General features: G+C 37.5%; 1 protein-coding gene and 1 long non-coding RNA gene across 5 annotated transcripts in view; one reads left to right on the top strand and one right to left on the bottom strand.

Annotated features, from left to right (window-relative positions):
* The window catches only part of LOC120405668, a 66,155-nt gene extending 51,877 nt beyond the window's left edge, over nucleotides 1-14,278 (top strand). The window contains exons 3-4 of the long non-coding RNA XR_005598758.1: nucleotides 9,853-9,933; nucleotides 11,902-14,278. This is a non-coding gene — a long non-coding RNA (uncharacterized LOC120405668). The remainder of the gene's footprint in view (nucleotides 1-9,852; nucleotides 9,934-11,901) is intronic.
* The window catches only part of LOC120405665 (hedgehog interacting protein), a 106,862-nt gene that overhangs the window by 16,606 nt on the left and 75,214 nt on the right, over nucleotides 1-15,042 (bottom strand). For all 4 annotated transcript variants that reach the window (XR_005598756.1, XM_039539356.1, XM_039539355.1 and 1 more), the window contains exons 9-11: nucleotides 13,568-13,691; nucleotides 12,666-12,796; nucleotides 11,300-11,381 (exon numbers count right to left, since the gene is read on the bottom strand). Coding sequence is in view for 3 of the 4 variants with exons in the window: in XM_039539356.1 (XP_039395290.1) it covers nucleotides 11,300-11,381; nucleotides 12,666-12,796; nucleotides 13,568-13,691 (337 nt within the window). In the remaining variant the exon portion in view is untranslated. The remainder of the gene's footprint in view (nucleotides 1-11,299; nucleotides 11,382-12,665; nucleotides 12,797-13,567; nucleotides 13,692-15,042) is intronic.

Here is a 15,042-nt window from a genome sequence, read left to right as displayed (position 1 = left end):
TGAAAGTGATGCCAGTGGTGGGGAAGGCATTTCCATACATGTCGCTCGCTGAAAACTTGGTGGCTGGGTCTGGTCATCAGGGAAGAATTTAGCAGCTGGGGGTTGGTGGGATTCTCACTGAGAGAATTTAATTTCTGAGACAGCCATAGGCTTGCTGCTAAAATGGGTAAGTTGATTATTGGAATGGGAGCTTGCTTGAAGAGGGAGACTGGATGGGATTGGTTGTATAGCAAAATTACTTAGATTAGTGAAGACTGTAAGGAACTCCCAAAGGATCTAAAAAGCTAGGTAAATGGGTAGCATGATGGCAAATGAAATTCAATGTTGGCAAATATAAGATAATGCACATTGGAAGAAATAACTTGAGCTCCTCATACACATTCTTGGGTTTTAAATTAGGAAAAAGAACATGGTAGTTTTTGGACAGCTCAATGAAAACTCTGCTGAATCAAAAACAAGTAATATGCTAGGAATGGGATGGAAAACAGTACTGAAAATGTTATAGTGTTCTATAAATCAGTGCTATGTCCTTATTATGAATACTGACTTCTACACTTGTTGCCCTATCTAAAAAAAATAAAATAAAAAGTAATAGTGTGGAGCCTGATGCTGAAAACTATTTCAAGGTCTGGAACAATATTCATGTGTGGAGCAAATGAAAAGATTAGGACTGTTTTGAGAGGGAACATGCGGGAACTATACAAAATGGGCCTGTGCGGACAGGGTAAATTGAGTACTCCCGTTGACTGTTTCTCATAGTGTCAAAAGAAGGGGGATTCAAGGAAAAAAATTAAACTGGTAATTGTCAATTTTTTTTGTACAATATACAATTAGCTTAGTGGCAATCATTTCAACAGGTTATCATTGAAGTCTGAGCTCAGTAGGATTTTAAACAAGGATTAAGTATTTATATGGATAGTGGCAATCATAGTAATAAAACATAGGAGGATGCATTGAGTATCAGGTTGCAGTTTAATAAAGTCCCTTTTCTGAGTAGAAGTGCATTTTAAGGACTTAATATTAAACAAAAGCATAACTTGTGGTGGCAGGAAGAAGGGTGATAAAGGAAAATCCGCTAGTACACAGGCAGGGCCTAGGTAGAGAGACTTCCCATTGCCTCTTTATAATGTGCTTAATTTCTGATAGACACAGTGGGCCAAATTTTCCAAAAGTGTCTCAAAATTGTGTGCCTGAATGTCTGGCTTGCATGTATGAATGAATCATGTAAAAATGAAGATGTGCTGAGTTATCTGAAAAATATTTTGAAGTAAAGATTGACCTTACAAATGATAGAAACTGAACTCAGAACTTTTACTTGTGAAAATATTCATGAATTGATTTTTTTTTAATTTAATCAAACAGCTTGATCAGTGTTAGCACTGGTAGGTAAGTTCTCTCTTCTTCTAATGTAGTGGAAATCATGTATTTTATATCAACTTAAGCCTGTTTGACCACTTACGCAATTTCAAATATTTCTCTCTGCTGTTGACACTTGTGAATAAAACTCTGATTTTTTATTCTAAATTTTTTTATTTTTTATTAATTATCAGTAAGCTGTACTTGTAATGCTTCATCAGTATTGATTACATCACTAGTTACTTGGGCTGGAGTGGAAAGGAAGATGGCAAAATTCAGGTTGGCAAAGAGGGCCCAGTGCCCAGTGACCAGATTGATTAAAACAGCCAGGTGAAACAAAACCCTGTTATGATTGTTGAGTTGTATATGAAAAATCTTACTAATACTCCTTATGTATATTATGGTAGAGCCCAAAAGCATTCCTCAAGATCAGAGCACTGCTGAATGTGTACAAATGTGTACATATAAGCGAGAGTTCCTGCCCCACAGAACTTACAATTTATGATTTTCAGATCTTTAAGAGCAGAAAGTTTTCAGGCACAGAACAATTGTTTTGAACTGGGTCCTACAAAAGTAAAATTAGTCCTGGATCTGACTGAAGGCCGATCATGCCAACACTTAAGCATGTTGTAATTCTGCTCACATGAGTAGTTCTTCTGTGTCTCCTGACATAGAACATGGAGGATGGGGCAGATGTGGATAATAGATGGCGATCCATAAAGTTATTGACCTAATGTCCCTTCTTGGACCCAGGACCAGATTAAGGTCAGTGACTTCATGCATGTATCACCTACATCTCCACAATCTCCAAGTTGCAGGACATGGCAGCTGTAGCCACGGAGTTGCTCACTATCCCAATGATGTTCTGTGGGAAAGAGTCTTTCACTCCTCTCATTAATCCCTATAAAACACTCAAGTAACCTGATTGTGTGTAGGATTTGGACCCTAGGAAGTCAACCAAAAAAGCTGCCGCTAATTACTACGTAACTAGAATTGTTCAGACTCTAGTTATTCAAAGAGTTATTCATATAAACAGCACAGTATTAGATATCTTGCTTGTTACAGTATACATTCATGACTCTATGTGATCATTGTAGATATATGGAGCATAGAATAAAAGCTGCATTTGGTCTCGGGATACTCATTGTCTTATAAAGGTCTGACATACTCAGCAAAGTGAAACATCAAGATTGTAAAATAATTTGCATATGCATTACTGTACTAGGAATAGAAGAGTAGCCTCTTATTATTTAATGCAAGTTAAGAAATACAAATATAAGCCATGTTTTAATAAATTAAAATTCACATTAAAATAATCTGTCATTTCATGGCATCTTTAATAAATCTCTTGATAGTTCCACTACATGCAGAATGTGAGTGACTTAATTGCAATGTGTGTTGCTATTCTATTCAGCACACTTGGAGCAATACAATTTAGGAGGCAAAATTCAGCTTTCATGTAATTCCACTGAAGTGAATGCAGTGCCATCAAGGCTGAATTTGGCACAATATTTTTAAAATGCTTGGTGAATAAAACAAACAAAAGATGCATCTCTGTTTGTTCTAGGAATAGAGCATACCCATGCAAATCCTGACTCTGATGTCAAAGGGTTTCACTGCTATGTGGATAGGAGAATATTTCACTTCCCCAAAATATTAGATTTAGTTATTAAAATGATGGACAAACACACATTAATACAAAATGTATCCTAACTTTGCTTTTTTCTAGGGCTAATTGCAAGTGAAAATGTTTGTTTCATTATAATTTACTACTTGTCACAGAATAAGTATTGCATCTCTTCAAGTACAGTTTCTAAAATAAAAATATACCTTAAGTACTGGGAGACATGCCAGAAGCTCGTTACTTGTCTCCAGATTTACTACATGGGAGTAATGTGGAAAAAAACCTCACTGTTCTTAGATTTAAACTCAGCAACCTATAAAATTTATTCTTATATGGTATACTCGTTCATGACCTCTAGTCTTAAGAAATTCTGTCATGTTTGAAAACTAGTCCCTAGTGGAGCCTGTATCAATGTTAATAGCTAAGAGGTCAATGCAACTGCTAAACAGTTTGTATTACTGTCAGGGTGGTCATGAAAACAACACCTGCTGCATGAGCACTTGGCAGCTGGGTCAACAGGCACTGTGGGAATTTATCAATTTAGGGGGCCACTTGCATAACACTTTGACTGATGAATTGGCAAAGACTGGCTTACTGGACTAAAGCTGCTCTATTATGTATGACTTTCTTTGGGATGGCAGAGGAATTGGCTTCCTGCAGGCTTCAGAAAATAGTCAAAAGATGAACTGAACTGTTTTTTCCTTATAAAGTGATAAAAAGTGAAAGCTCCTTAATACCCAATGTTAGAAACAGTAAGAAAATGAAAACAAAACCGTTACAGTCAGTGGATTGTGCTGTGATAAAAAAAAAAACCTCAGTTTTTCCATAGTGGTTACAAAGGACTTTTTGTGGTGTACTTCTGTAAAGTGAAACTCTCTAGGCTGGTATTTACTAAGAGCTTTTATTTCTCTTTAGTGTCTCTTATGGGAATAGTAACTGCATGTGGCTAGGTAAATGAGATAAGAATTTTGCATTCTAAGACTAAACTAAATATAATTAGACATTAATTCTGACTTTCCATTCTCTTAAATGACTTAGAGGGATAGTAACTTTTTGGATAGAAGGAGATTGTATGGCCCACTTTGGTGGGTTCACCAATAAAATGTCTCATTTTGTTGACAGCTTTAAGAAGTGCTTTCAGAGTATATGTCTGAACCATCAAACATGGACTTTTTTTGGAGAATGGATCTAATACTGTATTTCTATTCCCATCTCTCATTAACCAAAATCTTCATGAATGCTACATTTAAATATTATTTTTACATTTTTCTGAAAATGGCAAATGCCTGACAATATGAGACAGTTGTATTAAAAGATATAACAGCTGAAGTTCTTGGGAACAGCGTTCACCTTAGCTTCAAATCACCATGACATAAAGCGCCCCAGCCACAAGCCTTTATTTGGAATAAATTAATTTGTAAATATTCTTCTGATATCCTAAATCCCAGAAGAGTGTCAAAAAGGAATGTTAAACTGAATGGAGCACGTTTGTAGGGTTAAGCAAGTTTGGAGCTCAGTCCAACTCAAAACAACTCCTGCCTGGCCCAAAGATGCTTTGCAGACATGTTGTAGTACAGAACTGTGAAAACTAATCATAATGTATGGGGAAGTATTCTTCCTTGAAAGTCCATGGAGCACCTGATTAGGTATTAGATACTGCCCTCTTTTTAAAAAATAAACAGGAACTCAGGAATTGCTATACTAGATCAGAACAATTGTCTGTCTAGTTGAATCGTGTATGAGACTGTGGCAAATACTGGATGATTCAGAGGAAGGAATGGATTTCCGTACCTATGTTTGGCGAGTTTCTTTCTAACCCTAGGCAATGTTTGATTTAGGTCCTGAAGCATAAGAACTTAAGGCTTTGTCCCCACTAGCACTTTTGTCGGCAACACTTTTGTCGGTCAGGGATGTGAAAAAAACAGTCCCCTGACCAATAAAGTTTCACCAACAAAAGTGCCAGTGTGGTCAGCACTATATTGGTGGGAGATGATCTCCCACCGACACAGCTACTGCCGCTTGTTGGGTGTGGTTAAATTATGCCAGCAGGATAGCTCTCTCCTGCCAGCATAGAGCAGCTACACAGGAGACCTTACAGCAGCTCAGCTGCAGGGGTACAGCTCTGCCACTGTAAGGTCCATAGTGCAGACATAGCCTAAGAGTTGTTTTTTTTTTCTCTCTCTCTCTCTTTGTGGGGGGAGGAGGGATGGGCAGGCAGTATCCTTAACCAGTGTAGTGGTGGTGATGATGATACCTAAAAAAAAAAATGACAATGATTGGGGTGAGAGCACTGCCATTCTTGCTGACCAATATTGCCTCATAGTTTCCTTGTACTCTAGTTTGTCTCCATCTGTTGTCACTTGTCTTCTACTTAGACTATAAACTCTTTGGGGCAGGGGTGTTTTTTGTTCTGTGTTTGTACAGCACCTAGCACAACGGGGTCCTGGTCCATTATAATACAAATAATGTTATCTCTATACATGTTTGTTTGCTCTTTTGAATCCTGCTCTGTGCCTCAACAATATCTTTGGTAGTGGGTTCTATAGGTTAATTATGCATTGTGTAAAATAAACAAAAGTCCTTTTATCAGTTGTAAATGTATTGCCTTCCAGTTTATTTTAATTGAATGTCTCTTGGTTATTGTAATATGAAGGCAAAGGGCAGTGCCCAAATGACCTACCACAAACCATTCTTTATTTTATATATCTCAACATTTCACCTTTTATTAATCTTGTATTCACATCAAATAGTGAGTTTTTTACATCCTCTTTTTATATGTGGAAGTCTTTCCATATGATATTTTCATTGCCCTTCTATCATAGCCACTCATCACAATGGTTTCAGAGCACTTTTCACAATTTAACATATTAATTATTAATTGCTAATTATTATTTTATTAGTAGTAGTAGTATTATGGAAGTGCCTGTGAGTCCCTGTGATGGATTAGGACCACATAGTGCTAGGTGTTGTACAAGCACATAACATGTTTACAGATGTTTTAATTCAACTGTCCATAATGATGCCTGCTTCTTCCCTTGAGTTAGTTAATTTGAAACCATCAACATGTGAACATAGTTCAAATGATTCCTTCCAATGTGTTTTATCTAGCACTTGTCATTTGCCACTGTGCTGACCAAGCACTCCTCCAGAATTTCTCCTTATTTTCTCTGTTGCTGATTAACCTAAATAACTTTGTCCTCCAGAAATGTTGCCACTTCGCTGTTGACCCCTTTTCCCAGATAATAAATAAATAGTGCAGCTTTACTGTGGGTCTTTGGGACATCCCACCACTGACTTCTGTTCATACTGAAAATTTATGCATTTATTCCTACTCCTTATTTTCTCTATCTTTTCATCAAGTCCTAATCTGTGACAACACTTAATTTCTCATATCATGGCAACATATTTTCCTTAATACCCTCTAATTCTAATAGGTTGGAGAGGCATAGTTTTCTTTTATAGGAAATTCTGTCTTTAATTACCATTTTAACTAATATACCTGATGCTGAAGTTTTACTTTTCTGTAAATGCTAGGATCATTCTCCTCTTCTTCTAAGCATGAAGAAAGCACAACATTAGCTATTATACCTTCCGGTTGCTGATATTAGTGACAAGTAAATCTTTGGATCCAATTATCTCTTGAAAAGTGCCATTTTAATAAGATTTTTTTTTAAATTGCCTGTCTCCTTCCTTTTTGTATGGGTGCAGATATGCCTGACTCTGATATGGTATACATCCATACTGATAAGTAATATTGACCTACTGTCATTTCAAAGCCGAATAGATCACAGTGGACTAAGAAACTTTTAGGGTACTGTAGAACGGTTCACACAGACAGTTAATGTGCATCAAGCTAGCACTGTAGATTTTCAGCCAGCGTACCATATGCTAACCGTTCATCTAAACAAGCCTAATTATGATTGTGTGCCTATTTTTATATATCTTCTTTATCTGAAATCCTAATATCTTATTGGATGCCTCAGCCTCAAGCCATCCTCCTTCTAGCAGAGCTGGAATTTCTGACCTTTTCTTTTCTACTAGATACCTAATGTATCTTCTGATATTGACATCTTCACCAGAAGATTCTGCCCAACTGGAGTGCAGCTCAGCATCTGTCAGCTTTCCTCTGATTAGAAGTCTAATTTCACCCGTCTTTATTTTTCTTGCCAGCAGTCTGGTTCCATTTTAATTATCACTTCCATATTAGCCTCTCCCTTCTCTAGTGCCTACAATATGACCATCTCCTCTGTACACATAATCTCATTTGCACAATGAGATGCTGTAGTTTCCCCTGTCTATCACATGGAACCAGAGGCATGCAAGAGAAAGATACCATAGAGCCCTGGATTTAAGCCTTCCTAATAATCCAGCATTGACTTCTGGAACTAATCTTGTACACCTCCTTGTGTCATTTATACCAGTATATGCCAGTGCCACAGGCTCCTCCTCATCCTTCTAGAAGTTTGTCTAGATGTGTCAGGAAATCTGCACAACACTGTGTGCCTAGTAGGCAACTCTCCAAATGATTCTCATTGTCTCCGCATACCCAGCTAACAATATTTGACAATAGAATCCTCAATACTCATTGCATGTCTCTTTGCCATGTTCCCCAGTCTGTGAGGGGTACCTACTCAGTCTCTTCTATCAGAAATAGAGAGTTGACTGTCTATTGCACTTGCAGCCTCTTCCCTGGTGACACTAATCTTGTAAGCTTCAGGTTCTTTCTGCCTGAAAGTGGCCTCTGCCTAGCAAGTTTGCTATGTTGCCATCCTAGCACAGGCTTAGGTCTTCTGCACAGATACATGCTCACCAAATCTCACTCAGGACTCACTAACTTCAACCAAAATAGACCACTTCAAATAGATCAGATAGAATAACTACTCTCTCAGCTCCTGTTACAGTAAATTGAATTATCTGATACCGTAATTCTGAATGAACCATCTCTGATTTCACTCAGCCTGACTGCCATGTAAGACAATCATACTCTAGAAAGTGAGGTCAGAAGACTCCATTGGATATGTTGCTGGATTTTCTCCACACATCCTAATGTAAGGGTGGTTTCTTCTGCTGTTGACTAACAGTCAATTGTGGAAGAATTTTAAAGAAACCACATGGCCTGAGGTTTTGAAGTGGGGCTTTGCAATGGTTGATACTGTAAATTTGTTTGTGAGGTCACAGTGGTGGGGAAAATTTTAATTTGCCAGATGGGGCGGTTATATAATGACTTCCGATTATGGTTAGCAAAGATAAAACCCCAGATCTCCTCCATATTCAAACTCTGAACCTCTACCACTTGGGCTAAAAGAGTAACTTCATTAGTTGGTAGCAGCAGCAGGTAGCTGTGTGGATCTGCTGCTAGGAATGGGGAACAGAACACATTCCCCCTGGCAGAGGAAGCTTATTCTGCATGTCTGAGTTACTCCTTTGTAACCAACACCCACCATTTGGCTATGTTTGTCCATGTGGAATGTTCTCACTGAGCCGATAAACAAAGCTGCTACTTGCTCCATGTTCACATGTCTCCTGAGACCCACTTCTACCAAGGTGCTAACAAGAAACAGCTGATAGATAATTGCAAGATTGAGGGTAACTAGGATATTCTGTAGATCTAACATCTTTCACAGCACTGTATTATGAAATGTATTATTGAGAGGCAACCATCTTGACAACTTTATTTGTACGGTCTTGTCATTTGCCTTACACTTCATCTTTGTTTTCTTTTTTAGACTTAAAACTCTTGGGACATGGATTACACTTTTGTGTGTGTCTGTAAAGCAGCTAGCACAGAGTGGGCACTGTCAGAAACAAATGATAAATGATATTTGTATGGAGATGAAATGTATATCCTGAATAATGCATTAGACATTAAATTTTTCAAAGACTTTGAGTTTCTTAAATGCATACCCGATCACCAGTATGCTAGCAATGAATGAAAAACTAATGCTTAAAATGTAATGATGCTCACATGCCAAGATGCTGGACTGAATCCAGTTCACCTAAAAATAATCCTACAATGATAATAGTTAAAAACAAACAACAAACCCTCCTTTGTCCAAAAACTATGTACTTTGCCACAATCCACGTAATTTCAAATGTATACCAATGTACGAGGACAATGTTTATAGCGCTCAGGTTACTTTCTCCAGTAACCAAACACAAATCTTCCCCCCTGCCCACACATGAATTAGCTAACCAGGAGCACTGCAATGGGAGGTCTGGCCTTTCAGGTATGTCATTTTGAGACCACCCTACTAGACAAGGCAACAAGAACACAAAGCCAAGGTCAAACAAGGCAGCCCCTTGTAACTGGATACTAATAATGGATTTAAGGTGTAAAATTCACTTAAACCTATACACCAACAGACTAAACAATCAAAATGAGGCTAGCAAGATTTGTGTTGGAAAAAAAGTTTTAATTCTAGAAAGCATACATAAAACACACATAATAACCTTGACTGACAGACTGCAGTCACATCTGCTTCCTAAATAATTGCAGTATATCTGGGTGCAATAATAATCACAGACCCTTAGAATTGTACTGTCACTAGTTCTAAATGCAATTAATTTATTACTACATTCACATCATTATCATGTGCTGTACCAGCAACAACATTCAGAATTTCAACTCTGGTTAGAATACAAATTGTTCACAGGAGCAGTAAAAAGATGATGAAAATGTGGACTATCCTGATGTGAACAGGAAAACATGCTGAAGTAGATCTAAGGAGCAGGCAGATATGAATGATTCTAATAGTTCTCTGAAGAATGGTTGGGTGAAAGTAATTAGTACAACTGGTTCAATGGTTGTTGCCCTGTTTTCTTTTGTGTTACCATTGGGTTCAATCTTGTGGCCTGTGTGCATGTTTTTGCAGGATGGAGGTGTAAGATGACACAGGCCTAGTCTGATGAAGCTGCTGGTGCCAGGTGAAGAAAAGGCCCCTTCTCTAACTAAGGTGAGTTCCCTTTAACTACATTTCTCCCGCTACCCCTGATGATGAGGACATTGGTGTATGGAAGGATGGGGTTTTGTGCAAAGTTTTCAGATCCCCTATCATTCTCTTGGAAGTAGTTGCATTGTAAAGAACTTGAAATTGGGGTAAAGGGATTTGCTTCTTCATATGTTGACTGGCGTATAGGGTAGTTTAGAAAGAACTTGGGCAATGTTTTGGTCCATTTGAGTCTGACAATTCCTCATTTTTGATGTACAACTTTTGGTGCTAATTACACGTTGGAAAACCTTTTTGGGTGATTTTAATTTCATCACTCTTTTTATCACAAGTCAGAATAATTTTATTGAGTCTATAGATTTTGTTTTATAAATCATTTGGGTAGGATTTGGGGGCCTGTTAGAAATAGTTGCTGGCTTTTAGGTCTTCATACACAATTTGGAGTATTCATTTGGTGGTGGGAAAACAGAAGGTTCTTGTACGGCCTTTGGTTTTCTGGTCACAGATAAATTCTGGGGTGCACTGTTCATTGTACAAACTTACCTGGAGAAGAGGTGGATGACAGCAAGTTAATCCATGCATATTACTGCCTGGAGGCAGGGACATCTCTAGAAACCATTGGGCAGATCCTCAGCTGGCATAAATTGTCATAGCTCCATTGAAATCAATGAGGATCTGCCCTCATATGTGTCCTTCCTGTGTGTGGGATCTCCCATGCAGGAGCAAAAAAGGGATGCTTTGGGGAGAAATGTGTATGTTCCTCATATAGTCATTGTCAGCCAGTTCCATATGTGAACTACTACACCATTTTGCACAGCACACCCGCTGGCCTTGGGCACCGGTCAATAAGACAGGAAGAATTTGTTGTCCTGCCACCAGTGAGTACTGTATATTCTCAGCTGTAGGCACTGATGATTCAGAATCCCAGCAGAATCTTCTATGTGGATTGGTTCAAAAGGTTCTACTGTAAATACGGGAGTTTAGGCTGCCACAAATGTACCCAAATACCCTGAAAATATGAGCATCAAGGCTACAGTAGGGTAAGGTCCCTAGATTGAGGAAGATGATATATAGGCTGCCCGTGAGAGTTTAAAAAATCGTGTTATAGCATTTAAATTATACTTGATAGTGGTTACTTTTGGTGAGTGTTTGTGTACCACCTGGCGGCTCCTACATCTGCTTCTAGGAAGCCTCTTGAGAATTTCCCTCAGTTTTTGTTCAAGCATTACATGACCAGAGCTACGTGGAAAAGTGAAGCATAAATAATTTGTTCTGTTTCACAGAGTATTTATTTTATATTTTGCCCCAGTTGTTTTTATTAAACTGCTTACAGATTGATCTGAGTCTGTGATGTGAATAAAGCAATGCTTACCTTTTGGGGTCAACTATCTTGTAGAGTTTTCCATTGTGAGACTGTGTCATGCTTTTGCTGCTTGATAAAATGTACACCTCACCTGTTAAAGAAATAGATCTAGTAAATTAGTGTTCTTTAATAATATGCTGTACCTCTGACTTATCATCCAGCTGTATTTGAAAGATGATGAAAACCTCATGAAATAAATATTTTGCATCATTGGAAAATACAACGTAATTGTACTGTTTGAAAACATGTATGAAACAATTCTTACCAATTAAAACTAGAAATGTGAAACAAACTTTGTAATGCAAATTTAAAACCAAATTCTTCACTTTTAACATTTTATAGAGCAAGTTGAAGATTTCTGAATTTCAAAATTTAGAGAAAACTTCAAAATTGGGGGGGAGGGCGAATTTCATCTGCCCATTCAATAACTTTACTATTGAAATATCGAGTTATATACATTATTTTTTGTGATGTGAATATGTGCAATGTATGACAGACTATTTGTTACAAAGATGACTAACTGCCTGTGGGCTGTTCTGACAAATATCCATTATGATTTAAAAACTATATATACTAGAAAGCATCTAACACCAAGTTTTTCCTTTCTAAAGGTGGTGGTGTATGCATTTGTTGTTCATAAAAGCGAAGGAATAGCATCAGCAAACATCCTATTGAATTCCAGTCCCATTGCCACTCAAATCCTTGGTATCTATTAAGAAGACATTCCTGCCAGTTGTGTCAATGCAGTTAATGATCTTTTGATGTCATGAGTGTGAAATCATCAAACTCATTTTTCCTTTACACCAAATTCAGGATTTGAACTCAGATTTCTAAAGGTGAAAGGCTAGTGTCCTAACCTACTATGGCACTGAACTTCCATAGTTAATTGTTTAAATGAGTGTTGAGTGGCAAATATAAGTCAATTACTAATTTAAGAAAATCTCTCATTGGTCTTTATGCAAAATCCAGTTAGCATGAATGAGAATTTTAAGTGCTGAAACAGGAGGAATAAATGGCATTTAGATATTTTCATTCAATTATTTACCTCCTTTTGATGTGTCTTATGCTCATGGAACTTTAACTACATTTGTGCCTTTCACTTAAATTCATACCCTCTGCGTTTGTGCAGAGATTGAAAATAGGGACCTTCACCCGTTCTGCTACCTCATGGTCACTCTTCTTGTTGCTTATTACATAGATGCTAAAGAGTAGGAGGGACGATAGTATGGCAATCTTGGTCAAAGAATTAAAAAGAAAAGAAAAGCTATGCTGTAGAGACTGATACAATTAAACACCTACTATAATACTGTATGGTGCAGCATGTAATTTTGATAAGATTTATTTTGTAACTTAATAAGAGGTTTTTCTATTATACCTAATTCATCTTCACCAAATCCCCAAACGTGTCCTGAAAAGAAGCCTCTACATGAGCCACTGTTGCCAAGACATAGAGGTTTCTCTTGCCACTGTTTGGTCACAGGACTCTGTTGCAGCGTTAAAAAATTTCTGTAATCAAACACATACAATGCAAACTGTTATATAGCATTTGAAAAGAGAACTTAAAATGTCCAGATAATAAAAAGGAGTTGCAGTAGGACACGTCTATAAAATTAATCACAATATAGTTTCCCAGCAGGCATTGTACAAACACAAAAAAGCATAACATTCATCCTTCTGCCATCCTTACTCCGGTTGCTTAGTATCTATGTGTGGCAGAATTGAGCCCAAAGTATTGTAAATATATATATATCCTGAAAATACTTCTCTTGCACATGGATATTAAGCATTTCTCTTGCTTGGTGTGACAGGACTGCACCCGTTCATCCAGAAAGCATTACTTTTTCTCTATCATTGATGTTTCCATGAGACCAAGATTCAAAGCTGCACTGTTATTCAGTTAGACCCCGATTTTGTAAATACACACATGGATTAAATGCTTGATCCATTGAAGTCAATGGGACTACTCGTGTACTTAAAGTTAAGCATGGGCATAGGTGTTTGGAGGATCGGGGTGGATTAGGGGTCCCTGAGGAGCATTTGGGATCAATATCTCCATTTCAACCTCCTCTAGAGATCAAGTATGTTACCTCTGCTGCTATTCATTAGAATGCCATGACTCAGAAAGTAGTGGTCCCTATCTTGTTTCCAAACCTGGGGATTTCTCTATGGCATTGCCGCACTGCAAGGTTGGCAGAACTACTTTAATATGCAAACATGCAAAATATTATTGTTGCTTTATATGTATCATAAGTAAATATATTGATTTTAAGAACCTACCCATTGTGGTCTCCAAACACATAACTTCCATAAAGTCTCTCAGATTGGCAACCTCGGTATACAAATCCACCAACCAATGGTCCACTACTGAATGGTTTGAATTCTAGAAGTGAAGGCTCGCTCTCTAAAAAGGAACTACCACAGCATTAGATCAAATACAATTTCATATATTAAAAACAATTATGCAAATACTATATGAAGAAAAGTTATTGCCATTCAAATTGCACCAATGTTGAGATGTACATGATATATAAGACAGGAAACCAGAGTATAAGAGAAACCAGAAAACACCATCATAAACATAGAGGGACATAGCCTAACCTAAGGCTGAGAGAAGAATAGAGCCAAAGGGGGTCATATCCTAACTATCCTATTGAAGTTGATGGGAGTCTTGCTGTTGACTTTTGTGACTGGAATTTCACCCAGAGAATGGATCTGTTATGCTTCAGCATTATAAATAATAAAGGGTGTGGCTTAGGGATTTAGGAGTACAAGTCCCATTGACTTTCAGCGGGTCTTGTGCTTTTGAAAACCTTGCCCAAAGCTACCTTCTTTTAAGGTCAGTTTCTTAATGCAATAAGCCTGTACTGTTCAGGATCATGCATCAGTATTGCTGGCTGTAGTTTCTTATTTAGGCTGAGGCCATTATACTGCTGTTAGGGTTGACAACAGTAACATGCATTTTTTGTCTTGCAGAACTGCACTGTTAAATCATATCAGATAATCTCCTCAATGATGTTGATGTGTAAATAATCCTATGTATGCAATTAAACTATATTTAAAGACTACATAGTTTAAAACCAAGCTCAGATTTTGTTACGATTATGTAATTTTAAATCAAAGTCACAGCCAGTAGATATTTTTATTTTACATGAATATTGTTGCAGTTGGACTGCCACTTGTAAGTCTTTGTTGACTGAATTTCCCAGATTAGATTATGAGCATAAGGGATGAAATTATACAAGGGAGAAAGCGAAATTATGATTTTTTTTCTTTTATTTAAGCAATTGACCACTGCACAAGCTCTGGCAAGTTCTTCTGGATGGATACAATTCCATGCCACAATATTGCTTAGTTTGATCTAGGGTAGAGATGCAGTCAAAATTCCATTGGAGCAGTGGTTTACCAAATCCATTTCAAACCACATTTTTCTTTGGCTTGGCATTCATAAAATGACAACACTAAATATGTGAAATAACTAAAATTGAAGTGACTGTATTACATATGTGGACTACTGCATGAGCCAGCTCAGCTGTGCTATTTTCAAAGTATGGTACAGATTGGGGGAGAAATGGGTATACATAGGTCAGTCTAAAGACCTACGTCTCATGAAATTAGGTCAGTCCTTGATACCATACAAGTGACACTGCTTTGAACTTTACCACACTTTACCACAATGAATTTAGAAGCTGTTAAACATAGGCAGAAGATAGCTCTGGGCTGTGGTCATCTGACTTTTGTCTGTACCTGCAAGT

The sequence above is a fragment of the Mauremys reevesii genome, linkage group 5 (genome assembly GCF_016161935.1).
Source record: "Mauremys reevesii isolate NIE-2019 linkage group 5, ASM1616193v1, whole genome shotgun sequence".
NCBI lineage: Eukaryota > Metazoa > Chordata > Testudines > Geoemydidae > Mauremys > Mauremys reevesii.
Note: the sequence above shows the minus strand (reverse complement) of the source record. Positions and strands in the feature narration are given on the sequence as shown.